Below are 19,404 nucleotides of genomic sequence, written 5' to 3'. Positions count from 1 at the left end.
AAATGTTTATTGGTGTTTAAATGGCTTCTTAAGCACCTTAAAAGCAGCCTCTTGTGTGCCACAGCAATGCCAGCCTCATCTAGAAGACCCAATATCTGCCTTCAACTTAAGTGTTGCTGTCTGCAGTCAGCGTATAAAACAAGCTGTGTTTCTCTTTTTTTGCACTGCAATTAGCGTTAGCTAATTGAGAGTAGCTATGCAACTCATCTCGGTCTCTTGCTCTATTTGTTGATATTTCACTTTGTCCTTGCACCTTAACTGTCAGAGTATTTTTTTCAAAGGTGTTTGGAATGCATTAAGTGATTTTTTTCCCCGCCCTCCCTCCCAGGGGAAAAAAGTCTGACCGTATCAGTGAAAGCAGCCAGGCCTGTAAGTGTTGCCATAGTGTGCTTGTTTGCATGAAACATCTGGGAATCCCCTATTCCAACAGGGATGTGTGGCCTTTCTAGGCTCACTTCATCAGCTGAGTAGTCTCCCCCTCTGAAACACTCTATGGGAGTTAGTCTGTGGAATGGTTTCTCTACTAACATTGTGAATTAATTTTTCTTCTATCTTATTGAATGCTGCTGCTGTTCTGGATTTCTATGCTGCCTGTTTGCAACTGCTTTATGTAATCCCCGCTGATAAAATGATTATTAGAACACCCATGTAAGTGGTTGGACAAGCTGTATTCAAGAGGAACTGTTGCTCCTAATTAGCGCTGGGAGATTTTGCACATATTATGTATGTGAAAACTAACTTGAGAGGCCTCATTCGGGAAAGAGTAAAGGGGTCTGTGTTTATGCTTTAAAGGCTTAGAGCTTATCAATTCTGGTCCTCTTCTGGTCTGGTAGCTCCAGCCAGGCTTGCAATTGGTAGCTATTTGCAAATGAAGGTGCGTTCCATGTCGCAGCCATAAGATAATGTGACAATGGTAGTATAAGGATGACTTGATTCTTACCTTTGGAATGCAGTAAATTATTTTCTAGCTACGGTATGAAACCAAGTACAGTTAAATGCTAGGAAAACCTAATACCCACGGGATTGTTTTGGATCCTGTGTATGTGCCAGCATTGTGTGTTATATGCGTGCTGTGGCTTCAGCTGTAATACAAGGAAAGCACCAGAGTATGTTTAATTTTCTGCAACACAGTGAACATAAGCTAATTCCAAACATAGTAGCTCTGGATCCAGCAGCAGTGTAGATGATACGTGCCTAAAAGCAGCATACTCAAGATAACTGAGGCCAGCTGGCATTTCTGTCTCTATGAACAGTTGTATACGGTATCAGTTTAAACTCAGACACTGCTAATTCTGTAGATCACGACAACTTTATTCTTACAAATTATCAGTAAAAATGTATACAGTGTAAAAACAAGGAGGTAAAAATTACAACATTTAACAGTTCAGAACCCTATTATTTCAATGTATGCATATTCTTATGCAAAGGTATGTGAAGGATTTTGTGATGTTGCCTTTCTCTGAGGAATAAGCACATTCCTGGTAATGTGTGTGTGTGTGTATGGGGTGGGGGGAAGTATGCCTCATTTATGCATTTTTTTTTTTTTTTAATCAGTATACTTACAATATGGAAAATAATGTAACAGCTGAGACACTTTCACATAAGGTATTTATAGATATACTACTATAAGACTTTCTTATGAATAGGATAGGTATAAGTTACCTTTTCTCAACATGTAAACTGATTTCGGAGAAGATGTTCTAAAGACATAAAGGGAGAATGTGAAACTGGTAAAGAGATACCAGGAAGGCTGTTTCTCTTAACAGTGTGCACACTGGGAAAAATGATTAAATGCTTTACTTACTTTTTTTAGCCATCTCATTTTTATCTTGGCCTTCCTGCATGTTGGGGCACTTCTCAGGAAAAAGGTCAGTTTCTCCAGAATTTACCGATAGCTGAGTTTCAGTTCTGGAGAATAAGACAGCATTTCTGTGCAGGTTTAAAGCCAATATGCTGCTTTCACAAAGCGGCCACTTGTACTAATCTGAGATGGAAATGATTTTCTTTTTTTTTTTTTTTTAATCTTTTAAATGTATTCATGTTATGGCTCAATGCTTGTGAAGAAGCAATTTTGCAACTGAATGGGAGAGGTTGAGGGTTTTTGTTTGTTTGTTTTTAAGTAATTGATATTCTCATGTCCAATACCTTCTAATTGAATATAGTTTCTTGTCATTGTACTAAAATCATTACTCTGGTCTTACATGTTTCTGGGTGAAAAGCTTTTGTTTTGTATGCTTCATTATATTCATAGTCATAACACCTGAACTGGTTTCCCTACTGTTGCTTCTAGCTGGTCTGCCCAAATGGCTCGTTTATTTTGGATGCTGAAAGGTCTTCCATCTTCAGGGCTGGCATCTGCCATTCAGAACAAGCTCAAGCTGAAACAAAAAAGCAGTGAAATCCAAGTAAGTGTTTAATAAGTTCTTAAAGGCTAAAAAGTAACAAGTGACATGTAGTACAAATTACTGAATTACAGGAAATCCGTGAAAGGGAAAAATAGTATCAGATGTTTTTGTGACACTGTCACAAAGCTAGGGAAAAAAGTACTCCAGAATTTTAACTACAGGTTTATCTTAGATATACTCCAAACTAGAATAAAGATGTGAGGTTCTTCCCTTCGTGTTTTATGATAAATTCCTATTTAGGAGGAAAAGAACATTACTACTAATTTTATGGGATTTGAATAAGGACTTTTAAGGGTAGTTCAACTATCTGATGGAAGATCTTTAATAAGAAATAATTTACAGGAAGTAGTACAGATACTGCTATTAGTGACTGAAATTCTCTCTTTTGTTCTCACAACATGATGTGGCAATCTGCTACAATGTGCGATTAGCCTGACCACTACAAACTTTTTCATAACTCCATCTTAGTTTGGGTCTGCTACACTTCCTTCTTTTCAGCATGTTTACATATTTAAAGACTTAACTCATGTCTTCCCTGAGTCCTTCAATCTTCCATCACAGAGAAAGATCTTTAGGCTTGTCTCAGTTGACCCACAAACAACTTAACTGAAAGGCAGTGTCTAAAACTGGATGCATAAAAGCAGCTAACTAGGGAATAATAATAATTTCATGTCTTAAAGATGTTTATTCATATTTATATTCCCAGGATATTTGCTTGTTCTTAATAACATGCGGTTATTGTTGTTAACTGAGCCTGTGATTCACTATAGTTCCAAAATCCTTCCCTCAGAAATGGGATAACGTAACCTAGTAGCATTAGCTGATTTCTTTCTTTTAGCTACTAAGCTATTTTAAAACTGGTTATGGCACAAAATCAACTGAATATTCATGCTCAGATTTAAAAAAAGTCTCTAAATTTCATATTAATATATTCATAAGTTTGTATAAACTGTTGGAGCTAAAAACATCTTTTGCCTACAAGAAACCACCCAGATCCAAATTTCCTTGCTGTATGCAGTTTACAAACTGGGCAAACTGAATCCATAAGGCAAATACTGATGCCACCTGGCATTATTACCACATGTGGAAGTGTATGCAACTGTTGCACTTAAATGTATACCAAGTGTTCTTTTTCTGTGTTAGCCATAAAAATAAAACCATAATCATCTACAAATACTTGATAGTCATTCCCTTCAGCAGTAGGTAAGAATTAAGCAAACACGTGTAAGTATTTCCTTAGCATGTCAGGAATATAAGTAAGTTTGTAGTCATCAAATTGCTCTTTGAGGTGGTGGTGAGTTTACAAATGTCAATGAGTAACAGTTCATTGTATATATTAAAAAAAAAAAAAAAAACCTGTTTTCTCATTACCAGGCCTCAGCAAAGCATGCAGCAGACAAATTAGCGTAAATCTAAAAGTGCTTCATTTCTAGCAACAGTGTAACTGGCTCACCTGCATGGTTCCATCATTTACTTAAAATAAATGTTTTCACTGCAATCTTGTTGTAAATAGGTCATTGCATCTTACTATCTGTGGTAGTAATTAGTATGACAATAGTTTAGCTATGTCTGTTTCCTTCTGTGTTCTCATTCAGTGGAAGTGATACAAGGATATAGCAAATTTCAGAGGCTTTGTCCTTTTGTGTCTAATCAAAGCAGTAACATCATGCAGATGAATACAAAGGAGTGAGTTCCAGTGATGTTCATGGTCACTTCTCTGTAGATAGTAATGGCCTTGATTATTTCCATATTGCTTAGGTGGTACAAGCTATCTACAATATCATTATTTATATAGCAGCTTAGAGTCAATAAATAGCACAGTTCACATAAGACACTGTATCCAGAATATCCAGTGAAGACACGAGTTAAAAAGGAAAGCTGCGGAAAAGGTGTGTGGTGTGAATTAGAGAAAGTACATAAAACAGAAAAAGCCTAAATGTACAGCTCTTACTGTCCTTAAATGATAAGGTGTTTCAGATTAATGCAGTCCTCTGGCACAGACAGCTATTTGTTCTGTAGGTACTTATACTGCAAAATTGCTAAATTGCACTGGAGCAGGATAACAGATGCATTCCGCATACTGTAAATGGCAAGTGTAATAGTTGTACTGGGCAGTAACTGCTGTAATGCAGTAACTCTGAAGAAAGTAAATAAAGTGGCACTAATTTTATTAATAACTGGTGTTTTGTGATTGTGAACTTATATAGGTTTTGTTTTACTTAACAAGAATTATTTCTTAAAAATTTGGCACTTATTAATTCTTAAAAATGATACGGATGCAGTTAAAGACATGATTCCAGTTTCTCTCGGAGATGCAACTGTCCTAAATCTAATTTCTGCACAATTGTGTATGAAGCGCACCTTCACCGAAAGACATGAGGATCCAAAGCTAAATTGCACAATAGAAATTAGCAAGGACTGTAATGCAACAGATTTCAAACTAGCACTACTGCTCTTTTCTGGCTTCTCAGCTTTCTTTGCATTTTCAAGTGACTTCCAGTAGATAGAGCTACAGCTAACTGATGATAACTACATTAAAGTAAAGTACTGATCATATTGGAATTCTACAAAAAGTTTAAAGACAAATCAGTTCTCATTTAAATTCTCATTTAAAAAGAATGAAAAGTACAAAAATATATTACTGAGAGAGGGGGTGGGGGTGGGTATAAATATATGCTTCAGTTTGTCTATATAATATGAATTACTGATTATATGAAGCCAAATAAATTATTCAGACAAAAAACGAGATTGAAACAAAAATGGTATCTGAAAAGTGGAACACAAGAGGACAATCAGTTTATACACTGCCAGGACCCCTTCTACAAAGCTAATTAGGAGGAAATAAGAAAGCCATTAGGGAGCATGAATCATAGAGGTTATGGGGTCCTTCTCTATGAATAGCAGAAAGGATCAGAAAAAATAGAGGAGGAAGAATTCCAGGAACAGAATCGTTTTTTTTCTTATGTCTATAGTCAGTTTTATTAGTTTGATTTCCTCATGTGATCTTGAGTAATAGACATATCTGGTAATGGCACAACACAGTCTGAATATTCAGGATAAAGAGAAATGAAACTTACCATTGAGGAGGAATTTCCACAGGGACAAAATTTCGGTTGCACAAGTGAACAAATGCTGCTGCTAAGCTGCAAGCACTTTTCAACTCGTTTGAGTCACAGGTGTCAACCATACACATGCTGTAGAATGGTTCAGGGTCCACCTTAAACACAAATGGGTTTTGTTTAGGTGTTTGGTATACAGAACCCAAGCATGCCTCTCTTTTACCAGACAGACTCTCCCTTGAGGTGCGAACAGTATCCAAGTAGCCGAGAACTGAAAAGGAGGTCTTGGTTTATCGTTTGTTTGCTGATCTTCCCCCCCCCTCCCCCCCCCCCCCCCCGGGTTTTAATATTCACAAAACATCTTTATTCTCTAGCTGATTTCCAGGTTTTTTACTTGTTTTCCCAAATTACAGATTCATATGCTAGTGTTGTGAAGTCATGCCGCTATTTTGTAGCTCTGTGATATAACACTTTTTAGTGGTATTGTTCTGATTAATTCTCAAGTTATCTACGACTAAACTACTTTATCCTTGCAGTAATTAATGCATGCAGCTTTGAAATATGGTGTCTGAGCATTCAGATAGTCCTTTGCTGACTCCAGTTATACTTACAACTTTGAAGCAGTTCCTCAGAAACGAGTGAGCTTCTTCAAAAAGCACTTCACAGACTTTTTGCTTAGCTGTAGTGGGACATGGCTTCACTTTCTTCTGCATGGGCGTGCACTTGTTCACCTGAGAAAACAAAAAATCAAACTTTTATTTTTATTTTTTTAACCATCACAGTGTACACTCAACAGTGCGAGACAGTTTGGAGGAAGATACCTGCAGCTTGCTACACTGCTCTGAATAACATTTTTGTCCATGAAGTTTGAGAAGTGCCTTGCACCCTTCATAAGTGAAACAAAGTATCTAGCTCTCTTATAAATATTACAGGTAACAGACATTGTTTCCTTTTTCTATTGATTTTGTTTTTCATTAAAGGATTTTGGTGGGTGGCTGCTGACACAGTAAGTCGTTGGCTTGCAATCTTGACTTTATAAATGATAGATTAAAGTTGTGCTTTTACTAGAACTTTTTGTTGGAGAAAAATTCTTTATATCCTTACTGGGGTATTAACATGTAAAATATAGCAAGAAGGCTTTAAGAAAAAAAAATATATATAACTGAAAGTCTGTACAACTGCAAGCATTTTTGGCCAATGACATGTGAATGAATTTTGTTGTACATGGTTCAGGTCAGGTCTTTTACCTTTCCAGTCAAGAGCTGACGATAGGAAATATTAATAGAATCAGCAATGAGCAGCATTTGCTAAAGTTTGTTATGATTTACTTTTGACTGAACACTGCTTTTAGGACTTTTGGATCCAACTTTTGTATCGGATCAGCAGCTTACTATTTTTTTTAATCAGTAATTTCTTTAGATAGCAAAACATTGAATTTAAAAGTCCTATTAGAAAATATAAACTCAAGTTACTGTAATTTAATTAAGGGAAAAAATTTAATTGCTAGTTTAACCTCCCACATGTCCCTCTTCCTGAAGGGGTCAGACATTTGCAAAGTCTCTTACTAACCTCTTCATTTTGTACAGCAACTGGTTTTGTAACACTAGAACTGCACTTAACTCTATTTGCACAGTCAATTTTTGAAGTAGGCTAAAAAGTAATAAAGCTCCTGGTAGTGACTGGCTTTCCAGTCTGAGTTTGCAGTTCAATGCGAGATTACTCCTACAAGGCAGAAGGACTGACTGCTTTTACTTCAGGCTTAGATTGGCCAGATTTAACTTGATTGCTTTCTAACTTTCTGTAGCACATATAGTTGTGGTACAACTTCTGTCCAGGAAGGATGCTTGCAAGCATTCATTTTATTAGCACAGCTGAATATGCTGGCCATTTAAACTGGTTATTTTCTGCCATATCGTCTCTTCCTACCTCTTTAGAAAAGTTTCTAAGCCTTGGTATGAATTCCTGACTTGGCACGTTTGTACTACTGGCCATTGCTTTAATGATGTATGACAACGGTACATTATCAGCAAGTCAATCTTTTTAATACTTTTTTTCTGAACGGGATATGACTGCAAGCAGCACAGAGCTCAACTAGAGTCATCTATAAATTCTTCGTGGTGTGCAGCACTGCAAAGATGCTCTGTGTGTGGCATACAATAAAATGTACCAATCAATAGTGGAAGCACAGCCGTTATGACATCAGCCACTTAAAGAAGGTCATCCATGCTTCCCCAGCTTTTTTTTATGATAGTCAGTTTCTTATGTATTGCTTTTAATTGATTATTATTTCTCGTTCAACTTTAGGTACTTTCGCATTAGGTGGTTGCATTTTACCACTAGATAGAATGAAAGAAGGTAGTAGTACATTAGAAGTTAATATTTGTAGCAATTAAGAAAATTACACCAGCAGTCAGTCACATCATGATCCCATCCCATCATTCACAGAAACATAATCTGCAAAATCACTAGATATAACTCTCCAAAAGCAAGGAAGAGTACAAGATACTCATCCTCTTTTTTTTTTTTTTAAGGTTAATTACTGAAATAAAGCTGAAAAATAGCAGCACTTTTGTGCCCAGAACTGGGACACCTTCTGGTGAGAGAGACAGGAGTCACAAAACCTTTGTAGTGAGAAGACGGTGGTTCCCTTTTTTGTAGTAGATTCTCAAATTATGTTTCAAGGGATTTAGAGGAATAAATACTTATCAACACATCTTGAGAGCACAGTAAGGCTACATTTTGATTTTAGTCAATTGTATTCACAAACTGCTGTGTACATGTGCATATTTTTGTTTTTAAATTATCTTCCTCTGGTTAATAAGTTCCATGAATGAAGGTTAAGTCTCTTTGAAGCAAAGAGGTATATAACATTACTGTTTATTTAAGATAGCGGTAAGAAGTCCATTTATGCAAGCTAATACCCAAATCAGGAGCAGCTAACCCTCCAAAAAAAAAAAAAAACTTTGCATTCAATGGTGTGTGGATGGACAACAACTTCACCAGTTCCTGCTTTCTTAAGTTTTATATCTTGGTGAGAAGAAAAACAGAAAGACCAAAAAAGTGGATTAAAAGGCTCAACAGACCCAGCTACAGCAAACAGCTCTGCAGATAATCTTGAGCGACTGTGCAACGACGTGTGGCCTGGTGGATGGACATGAGGACTTGTCCAGGGCTTAAAGCTACATAACCACATGCTTCCGCATTCCAGAAAAAGGGGTGCTGTAAGTAAGAATTTCTCAAAGATGCTTGGTTCCACCAGCAATTTCTGCTACTAAGCAGAAGCAACACCTGTGTTGTTTCTAAGCTTACCACTGAGACCAAAAATCCTTACTACCGATCCTCAGGGAATTATTGTTTTTAGAAAATACGTGCAACTTCTTCCTTATTTAAGCACAGGAAAACAAAGTATATGGAGTATGCACTATCTAGCTTTAGTTCATCTAGGTAAGCCAAAACAGTATGTCTCATGATGCCCTTTGTGCTTTAGCACCATAGGTAACCTGCATAGAAAGAAGCTTTTCAGCTTGTTACCTGCCAACTCTGTGTGAATTCTTGCACGTTGTCCGTGGAGGAATGATTAGGCAGTATCCATTCATTCCCTGCTTCATTATCATTGGTACCAAAAAGCCCAGCTGAAATACCTGGAATTAAATTAAAATGGAGTAAGATAGGAGTGGTCACAAGAAGACACAGGGAAATTTTTAGACGCTATCGCTGGACTCTGATTATGCCATGTAGTAGAGCTCAACTGTAATGTACAACAGGGAAACTAGGCCCAGGTCACATTATGGATTTTTCTAAAACTGTATTGACATCTCATTTGTTGCTTGTTCATTTACTACTTTTGATTAGATAAACCAGTATATAGTCTCTGCTAGACTCAGTGGTAGGAGTTTTCAAACAGTTTGGGGCACACAGATAGTAGTATGTTCCAAGTATACTAAAAAACTTGAAGCTTTTAGGCCTCCCTCTTCTGTGTTGTTATAGGTTTGACAAGGTAAATCTACTATAGAGCAGTGATTCTCAGACATGTTTGAAGTTTGGACTGACTGCATTACATTTACTCTCTAGTTCCAGCTGCCTTATTGTATTGAAATTATAGTAAGCTAGGTAACAACTTGCTGCTGTTATGGGACTGCTGTATAATTGTGCTGTTTGGCAATAACTGGGAATGCCTGGTGCCACTTCCCAGGTTTGTATAAACAAAGGTTTGGGGGGCGGGGAGGGAGTGAGGGACAATACACATGCTGGAACTAGCGGTGATGAGAATTCAGCGGTACAGAAAAAAAAAACACCAGCTGGCAAAGTTGCATGAGTGACACTCACCATGGTGCCATCCAGCCAGAGTGACAGTACAGAGATCATACTGAAAGTCACAAGAGATGGAAACGCCGTTCTGATCATATATTTCTATTTTGTTGGTTTCTTTCCTTGAATCAGTGGTATTCTTTTCAAAAGATCGATCCATTCCTTGGCAGTTCTGTTCCATAAAGGAGGAATTATACATCTTGGATATCTGATTTTAAAATGAAAAGTGCAATTTCAACTATTTCAAGTATGCCACAGTGCAAGTTACTCTTTCTGGCTATGAGCTAGCTCAGTGTGGGTCTGCAGGTTGGAGAGTGTCAATTTTGCCCATCCCAGAGTCAGGGAATGAGAAGGGGTTTGTGGGAAACTCCTGAGACAGCAGGGAAGCACAAAGCCTCCCAGATCTACTGTGAGTATGGTTCCAGGTTAGTCTCCGTATTTTTGCTACAGCCACTCTCTTGGACCATGTAAGAGGAAAGCTGAAAGGTTCATTGAGCCACTCTTATTTGAGAAGAGCGAGAAGAATTAGAGACTTAGAGAGAGCAGAGGCAGCACTTTCGTTTTGGGGACTTATTTCACAATGTGTTACTGGGGCTTATTAAAAACTGGTTACTTACTAGCACTTCTGTGAGCTGTTCTGATCTATGTTTGCATTATTAACATCTTGAAGAATGCTTCCCCCCCCCCCCCAGTCAAAGATAAGTTCTCATCTGGAAGAGAAGAACATTTGACTGTCCCCTCTTACCTTCAGTCTTGGGTAGATATTGATCACAGTCTGGTTCATCTCCACATACAGTGAGCTTGAGTCATTGATTTCCTGGTTTAGTATTACAGTGAAAGTATTGTGAACAAAATCCTTGGCAAGAAGCACATTGCACTTTGATGCCAAATCATAAATTTTTCCATCAAAAGTCATGAGATGCTTGTTCCCCATTAACATAGCATGATCTAGATAAAGATATTTCAAGGGAAACATCAGTAATTGTCCACAGAGCAGGAAGTGTTACTTGCTTACTGTGATATGAACAGCTACAGACTGCCTTATTCCTAAAATAATTTTCCAAGCTGCTAGTATATTTTAAGTTAGTTACAAGTTGCTCTGCAACAGAAATTTCTCCAGAAAGGGAACAATCTGGTAGTTTCTTTTCCATTTTAGATCAGCCTGAGTCTCCTAACACTTTGGGAAATATAAATTAGGAGTCAAAGCTCTTATTGACTTACCGTCATGCTACCTGATGATCTCCTTCCCCCCCCCCCCCCCCAATTATACATTCCTATACTGAAAACAGCATAAGTATTAAGTGTCTCAGAAAAATACCCCGCCAAACCAAAGAATCACACGCAGCTGTACTCCAAGAGCACTGCAGATACACTTTGAATATTTGGTCACTAGGAACTACTCAGTGCCCGCCATTTTGTCTCCTCAATGGAAAGAAGCCATCAAAAATTTCTTTCTGGAAGATCCATTATCTACAAATGACAGTTGGCACTGTTAGTGCACTCTTTTTAGCATAAACAGGGCTTTTCAGGTAATACTGTCTCTGAAGGGATTAAGCTTTCTCACCCTAGAGTCAACAGCAGTGAGTTCACCAATTTCAAAGTGGGACAGAGCCTTCATGGCAAAACCCAGATACTCGGTGAGCCAAAAGGTATGACTGGCATTGAACCATGACACCAAACCACAAGAGGATATAAATAAGACAGATTAAATGCTATCTGCTAATTTCCAGGCTCAACATAGGGAATTGTAAAGTGTTTGAAAATTCGAACGAATATTTACTAATGTGTTTCCAGCAAGTCAGCTTTAACCAAAATAGGACTAGTCTACAGATGATTCTCAGTTTATAGGAAATACTACACACAAAGCGAATAGACAAATGATTAATTAGCAACCACCTTTAATAGTAAACTACTATTTCAGATCAGATTGTCGAATTTAGAACTAAGTGGAAACAGACCCAGGTACAAAATAAATCAACACGTTGAAAGGGCTTACGTTCAAAGGGACTCTCCATCATCCTCCGTTTGAATCTATAATACTCTGCAACTACGTTGATGTTGTACAGGTCTTTGAGAGGTCTCATAAGCTTTTCTCCAATGAGATAGGTAGTAATATTTGCCAGGTCCAGGGAGCTGTCTGCTTTAGGAAGTACTGGCAGTTTCACTGCCACTGAACAGTCCCTGTGGAATACAAACAAAACAGCACGTGCCCTTAGCTGCTAAAATGATTCACAATACAGTTGCTCTATTATTAGAAATGTGGAAGTGAAATATTCACCAGAACTGCAGCCTGGTCAGAGGTACAAAATACAGATGTACCATGGCTAAGAGCTGCAAAAAAAAGCATGCTAGGCAAGGCCATGTTCTTGCAGTTACTGTTATTCTGTTTGCTGCTGAATATCTACTTTTGAAAGGCAGGCTTTCCTGGTAGCTTACAAAAATGAACAATACAGTGTGAATGCTGTGTGCCCAAAGCAACGAATGGTTGCTGTCTAGAACCCCAAGTATATAGGCTGATGTGAAGAATAAAAACAGGCACATAGCCATTTAGAACAGGCCACAGCAGCAGAGCTCCTCCAAAAAAAAAAAAAAATTACCTAGCTGAAAAACTGTAGAGGTTGAGCAAGGGCTTCCGGATCTTGCGCACAGCTCTAGACAACATGGCTTCTGCCCACCTCAGCATCTGATGTGTGGTCTATTGGACAGTGAGAAAAGCAGATTACAAAACTGACTTTTATACGACTTTAGAGCAGAGTTAGTTAGTATTTGACAGTGAGTTTTAAAAGCAACATTAAACACTTTAGCCTCCCTTGCATTTGACAGTTGCCTGACTGGTAGCATCTTGTCATTTAGAGGTTGTCATCCAGAGAAGAGAGATTAGCCACCACAGCACCAAAGAGCGCACAGAAATATATCCTTCCTAAAATGACACTTCGCTGAGTTAATGTACTCCAGTAGCTTGCAAAGGATTGAGATCTTTGTTAATATAAATTAGTGTCGTGATAAATCATTTAAGCTCTTCATTTCAACTAGAGGAGCTCAAACCTAGTACACTGTTGATCGGCATCACAAGCCCTCCTCTCTGTGGAAGAACAGCAAAAACTATGTGAATGACTGGTAACTGCTGTTGTGATTTCCGTCAGAACTAGTAAAGCAACGCCTTCGCTAGTTGGAAAAGTACTGCTGTCAAAGCAGGTCAAATTTTTCAAAAGAGCAATGTATTTGCTGTGCACAATCTGTTATGTGGAAAGATAATTCCACAATTGTCATTTAAGAATATTTTAAGTATTTTTTTGTGCCAATTTGTGTTTTACTTGAGCACCCAGGAGAGTATTTGGCTCTGTATACTTACATAGAATAGACAAAGCCTTGAATTAAGAGCCCTCATGAATGGTTCTGGGGAAAAAGGAAAGGAACCCAGTAGCATTAGTTCCCATCAAAGTACACAGGGTAAAACAACGCAGGTGCTGTGAAACCTTAACAAAGGTTTCTATCCGTATCTATAGCTAGATCTCTCTACAGCCCTATCCATAGTTCGCAGCTGAGACTTGAATTTGTAGACCTTTTCCTTTAACCCATTAAACATGGAGACAGGATGTGTACCAACCATATCCAGGCCTGTTTTCACAACCCGTATTGCCACCTGGATTGGTTCCAGTAGCCAAACATCTTTTACAATCCTGGGCACAAAAGCCTGGACTTTCTTCATGTACTCTTCTGTTTTCTCATGCCAAACCTCATCCAATGGCTTCAAGGTTACATCGTAATAGGCGTCCTTCAAAGTTGCTAATGGCTCTGAGGCAAAACACATTACATCATTAAAAAAAGAAAAACTTTAGATAATATTACAAAGGGATAGCTGAGGCCATTTTTTTCCCACAGCTTCCACCACAGGTGATGGACAGAAGGCTTCTCTCCATGGAAGCTAGGCACATTTCATAGCTGTGCCTTTGGACACAGCGTTAGGGAAAAAAACGAAACAGTGGCATTAAGCTATAGTCCTGATCCACTCGCATGCTGTCTACCAAGTATACAGTGCTGCTTTCTGAAATAAATGCAAGCAATGCTTTGTAATATGCCACCACTGGAACTGCACAGCCCAGCTTGCACCTGACCAAGGAATAACGAATGGGACAGTTTGGTCACAACTAACTTTAAACACAGTCAAACAACTAAATCTCACTTTTGGCAAGAATCTAGTCCTGATCTGTGACACAAAGTGAGGTTTTACTCTTGCTGTGAGAATGGAAGGTAATTACTAATTATAGCCAACTGTATTTCTCAATGGTTTCAGTATGGACTAGAGTCCATCTGAGTAGTGAATTAACGACCAACTGGATAGACTGGGAAACACTATAACAGAGAGCGTGAAATCTGATTAGCACAAACATTCAAAACTCAAGGATGGCTCTGAACAGCCCTTTGGGAGCAAATGCTTGCCAGGGACCTGTTAGCAGAAATGCTTCAGCATAGGAATCAGGGCTCTGTAGGAGACCAGACTCCTAAGTCAAAGACAATTCCTCTTCTCAATGATTTCATTAGAATGGTAGTGTCACTGAGGTTACTTAGAGGCTTACTGCATCAAAGTTCCCTCTCTGTCAATAGTAAGAGCTAAGAGTTTATATCAGTACTTTTTCCTAGATCAAAATAGAAACATTTGTGTTGTTCAGCATCTTTCATATTCAGTTTGCTTTGCCCTGCATGACAGTGTCCTGTGCATTCTCCTTGGTTTGGATAGTTTTTGCTTACTTTGCAATTCATTCTGCATTTGCTGGACAATGTCTTGAATTTTATCCAGGTAAAGTGGGAGCTTGCTTCTCAGTATCTGCCTGATTCCACTCTGCTTCCACACCTGGGTGACAGCTCTACCCACACTGTGGAGGAAGCCTGCTGCTTCTTGCAAGGCTATTGAAGGCCAGTCAGCTGCTTCAGACAGGAAATCAACTCGCTGCATCTATGGTGGTTCCCAAACAAGAACAAATGTTAAAATACATAGTGATCACAAAAAAATCTTTGGCGTATGTTTTTCCCTTGACTTCAATTAGATCTCTAAAGATGCCATATTTTTACTGTAGACCTCAAAACAATCCCATTGTTCCTTGCTAGATTGATACTGAGAACTATCAGTCAATCATCAGGTTTATTAGAAACAAAGGTAGGTTTGATAACATCAAGTCTTTAAAAAGAGAGTTCCCACCGTTCCAAGGTAATCCCACACACCTCAGGGTTTGGTCAGATGTACAGCATTTTGAATGTGCTTTTTGTCTATACATGAATTACAGGTGAACAAAGGATTAATCATTTAAATGTTTGAGTAAAACTAGACAACTGCATATAACATAAATGATTCTTAATTTACACTGGATGAGCATCTCATGGGTCTTTTACAGATGCTGTAAGGCCGCATGTTTGATGCCACACTACTTTTCTAAGATGCTGATAGCAGACTGCTAATTACTTACTGATTTTCTGAATCTCCAAATATATCCATCAAACTTCTTCATCTTTTCTATCAGTTTGGCTTTTACAAGGCTCCCAATTTCATTAAGTTTGTACTGTAAGAAGATGAACAAAAATCTGTATTTTATGATTTAGAATTGCTTGTGCTGGGACCAAATCACTCGGAGTCTGTACTAGCTTAAATGTCAGCAAAGGTCCCTGGTGACCTCCCATTTCTTGGGGGGGGGGGGGGAGGGGGGGAATGACCTTCGCAGCATTAACTAGTTAGAAATGGGAACAAAAGAGTCTAAGGATGAAAGACTATGAAAACCTTCCTCCAGGCAGTGGGTCTGTGGAACCCTACTGGAAGTAAAAGCACATTCCAGACTTCTAACCCCATCTTTGTAACCAACATGGCAAATTACTACCCCTCTCACTCCATTTAACCTCTTTAGAGAATACAAACTTTGGGAGAAAGTTTCATTTTTTCTCTGCTTTCTAGGTGTGGCTGAGCTTTTTGATTCTCACCATAGTATCTTTTAATACCAAAGCAAAAGATAATGTTATTGAGGTAAGAACTGCAAAATCTTCCTATCTGCCTGCTTGCTCACCAATACTCACAAATGAAACCTGTCTGGAAGGTGCTCCATGAAACTGTTAAAAATTAAGTTATATCCTGGAAAAGTCACACTGCAATTAACTGCCACTGAAGGGGCTCACCTCAGCCTTAAGAACTGCATCCCCACATCCTTGAGCCAGGAAACTCAAGCTTTCATTAACAGCTGTTAGGGTCAGTTGTCCCATTTTTTCTTGCCTTTCACCATTAATGTTGAGATAGGTATTAACAGTAGCCATCTGTTGCCCATCGGTACAAGCACTGACCTCCATTCCTTCCTCCAGATCCCCTTGGAGAATGAAAAAGAGATCTTCATTTACAGGAACACTAGCAGACATTGTTTGAAAGCCATTTTTAAAATTACTTAGCTGTTCAGTCAGTGTTTCTGAGAGTTATGTGTTTGTAGAGAAAAACAAGAGGAGATAAATTAGAAAATTATTATTAGAGAAAATTAGATCAGCTTCATTATTTGACTTTCTCCATGTGGCTTGCAAATGCTTTAGAAATACAGATTTGCTACTGCAGAGAAAGCAGTGAATTAATAGAAGGCAAAATAATTCTTTAAGCTGCAGTGATTGGCAGGCTTTTTTTCTACTTTAGTGTTCCACTGCTCTTAGCTGCTGAAGCTTCAAAACTGTTTAGACTATAAATGAAAGCATGTGTTAGTCACTCACCCACGTATCATACACCTGTCATAGTTGTTCCTACCCAAGAACTGAAGACTAATGAGCATAAGCTAAAATGGCTGGAGAAGTGTCCACAGAAGCTAGATGTACGGAGTTGAGTCAGATCATTCCTACAACCTTCTGACTTCAGCAGTCGCAAACTAATAGTCTTAATCTCGTACAGATCACAACACTTACAAATTAGGACATGAGCCTGAGAGAAATTCCACTGCAGAAGTAGGGCTCACAGTCAGAAATGAAATGGCAAATCCGTAACTGAACCTAGTACTGAGATCACTACCAAAATGAGTTTGAGACAACTGTGATACCACCAGATCTGTATGGTTTGCACATAAATCCCATGTAGTCAACAGGTGGATGAGTCACTTGCAGGAGCAGGTCTCACTTCCCCAACTCTAAGATGGCTAAATCTAAGTGGCATGAATCCTATCTCTGATCATCATCTATTATAATCCTTACCTGGCCAGTAATCATACAAAAGTCTCTACCAAACGGACCTGTATAACAAGTTTTAGGCTTCAGATTCACTGGCAGCATCATTTAAAGGCCATAGTTTGAATCACCATGAAACTGAGCTACCTTGACACTATACCAATGAGAGCTCTGAAGGTACATACCTTTCAAATACCCCACGTAGTACTGAAGACATTCATTTCCTTTAGAAGCAGCTACCTTCACTTTCTCTTTCTGATCAATAATCCCCTCCACCAGGATTTGGCTCTGAACAGCTGAGGAAGAAGTAGTTCCTGTCAGGCCTAGCCAAATATCTTCAAAGGCTTTTAACTGCAGCCATAAAGGAAAAACACATTTATTCAAAGCCACCAAACAGAATTAATGAAGCCATGTTCAGAGGTGATGCCAGAAATGTCAGTGCCTCCTACGGAAGGATATGTGGGTGAAGGTGATGTTTTCCAGCAATTGTGCTCTACGTAGGAGTTTTAGTTAGACTATTGAGAGAGACATGAGCAGTAGGATGACTGGCTCAAGAGCTGAATGACTAGACAGCACAAGGGAATCACAGAAACAGCCAGGCTTGTGGATAAATAGTAGCAATGAAAGAAACATACCCTAATAGTCAGTTCCTCAGGAAGCTGTTAATTTGTGCTATTCGTTCCAAAACAAGAAATACAGAAAGCCCAGGTAAAGCAGCTCATATTTCTTTCATCTGCCTTCTTTTTTTTTTTTTGGGGGGGGGGGGGGGAAATCCAGTATTTGTCTTATTCTGTAATTCTTGGGAATAACTGCTAAAATCTTCATCATCTTTTTTTTAAGGGATAGCCTACCATCTCGGTTATTTATGACTTGACTACCCACGTTCCTTCTCATTAAGTTTGGATGGAACTGACCACATCACTCTTTCATCCCACTCTCATTGCCACCATCAGCTTCTCTACCTTATTCATTTCACAGGAAATTAAGAACAAAGGCAAAATAAAAGGACACAGAGAAAAAGGAAGACGTTTGCCTCAGTACGTTCGTCACATCAGCTGTTCTGCACCCTTCTCAGAAGGGCCAGTTCTTTCTTCTGGTAAACAACACTGTATTTGAATCTCATATTTTATTTCTCTTTATTTTTGCTATGGTGCCTTTACATGGCTCACTAAACAGTCATATTGAAGAAGGTGAGCTACAATAACAGGGCCTCTGAAAAAATTCCCGTTGATAAACACTATATTTGTCACTGAATTCTGCAGATAACTAATGCTGGTGCCTGTCTTTCTCTCTTGATCACACTGCATGTACAATGAATTACTGTTACTGTAAAAACAGATTTTCCAAAGAAATCGGAAATACTTCCTTGTGTAGCCTGTACTTTCCTTCTGTTTTATACGTCACTGGCTGCACCTGATCAGTTCCAAGGCTAGATGGCAGTATGCCTTTAAAAGAAAAATAAATGCCAGTAAAATAAAAAACTCACTTCAATCTCCACATAATAGTTCTTCATATCAGCTGTGCTCTTATTTTTTAATGATAGTTCAATCAACCCATCATCTCTTTCACGACCAGCAAGGTGTAATCTGCTTTCTGACTGCAAAATAGTATCTCCTTTGTTGAGTTGATGTTTTCCAGAGAAAGCAATTACCTAAGCATGAAAAAGAGATGCTAAAGCTTAATTCTTCCACAAAAACAAACTCGTAGAGAACAGTAAGAGGTTCTATAAGTTATTGGCATTTTCTGTGGTTGAGCATGGCATGTTCAGTGACTGAAGCCTAAGACAAGAAGAATAGTTGATCTGTAAGTATATTCTATTAAGACAAGTCAACGTATTTTTTCCTTATGCTGCTCAACTAGTCTAGCTAGCATTTTCATGCATGCTTTTGAACAAAAAGGTTCAAAGAATACAAAGGCACCTGATTTTAAAGTGACATGAATATATATTTTTCCCATTAAACACAGGAATTAACCTACCTTGATCTCAGAGAAACTTTTCACTAGCATTAGAATTTGGCTGCTGTTTCCTGTTACTAACAGGACCCAGCCTGCTCTGACGGTAAACAAGACAGCCATTGAGATGTGTTTTAGCCACTGGGAATCGGAATGAGACCACGTTCGTTACCAGGTCAAAGTTTTATGTTTGTTGTGAATATCTACGTTAAATTCTGGGGTCAAAATTTGCACATAAGGAAGCTCATGGAAGGGTCTTCAGTTTATGTGTGTAAACAAATGACAAATGACAACTGTAAAAACAAATGACAACTGTAGGGTTACACTAAGGTTCAAAAGTCCATGACTATCAGCAGAGCAGGCAAAAAAAGAGTAAACTTTTACCTACAGGGAAAGGAAATAACTTTTATTCCTCTCTAATTTTCTTTCTGATCACCCATGAGATTGTTTTGGCATTCTCCAGAAACATGAAATTAAAAGACCTTTGAGAGAGGAATAAAAAAGAA

At 38.4% G+C, this 19,404-nt stretch overlaps 1 protein-coding gene across 1 annotated transcript in view; it reads right to left on the bottom strand.

Moving 5' to 3' along the window:
* Window positions 1-2,239: 2,239 nt before the first annotated feature.
* Window positions 2,240-19,404, bottom strand: part of LOC104149710 (uncharacterized) — a 109,564-nt gene continuing 92,399 nt past the window's right edge. Inside the window, exons 61-74 of the mRNA XM_068908870.1 lie at window positions 18,432-18,596; window positions 17,131-17,296; window positions 15,932-16,116; window positions 15,235-15,327; window positions 14,522-14,726; window positions 13,380-13,567; window positions 12,370-12,467; window positions 11,769-11,953; window positions 10,518-10,720; window positions 9,791-9,980; window positions 8,996-9,105; window positions 6,076-6,195; window positions 5,483-5,622; window positions 2,240-2,378 (exon numbers count right to left, since the gene is read on the bottom strand). Coding sequence (XP_068764971.1) covers window positions 2,363-2,378; window positions 5,483-5,622; window positions 6,076-6,195; window positions 8,996-9,105; window positions 9,791-9,980; window positions 10,518-10,720; window positions 11,769-11,953; window positions 12,370-12,467; window positions 13,380-13,567; window positions 14,522-14,726; window positions 15,235-15,327; window positions 15,932-16,116; window positions 17,131-17,296; window positions 18,432-18,596 — 2,064 coding nt within the window. The 3' untranslated portion in view covers window positions 2,240-2,362. The remainder of the gene's footprint in view (window positions 2,379-5,482; window positions 5,623-6,075; window positions 6,196-8,995; window positions 9,106-9,790; window positions 9,981-10,517; window positions 10,721-11,768; window positions 11,954-12,369; window positions 12,468-13,379; window positions 13,568-14,521; window positions 14,727-15,234; window positions 15,328-15,931; window positions 16,117-17,130; window positions 17,297-18,431; window positions 18,597-19,404) is intronic.

Source organism: Struthio camelus, chromosome 15 (assembly GCF_040807025.1).
Source record: "Struthio camelus isolate bStrCam1 chromosome 15, bStrCam1.hap1, whole genome shotgun sequence".
Classification (NCBI taxonomy): Eukaryota; Metazoa; Chordata; class Aves; order Struthioniformes; family Struthionidae; genus Struthio; species Struthio camelus.
Note: the sequence above shows the minus strand (reverse complement) of the source record. Positions and strands in the feature narration are given on the sequence as shown.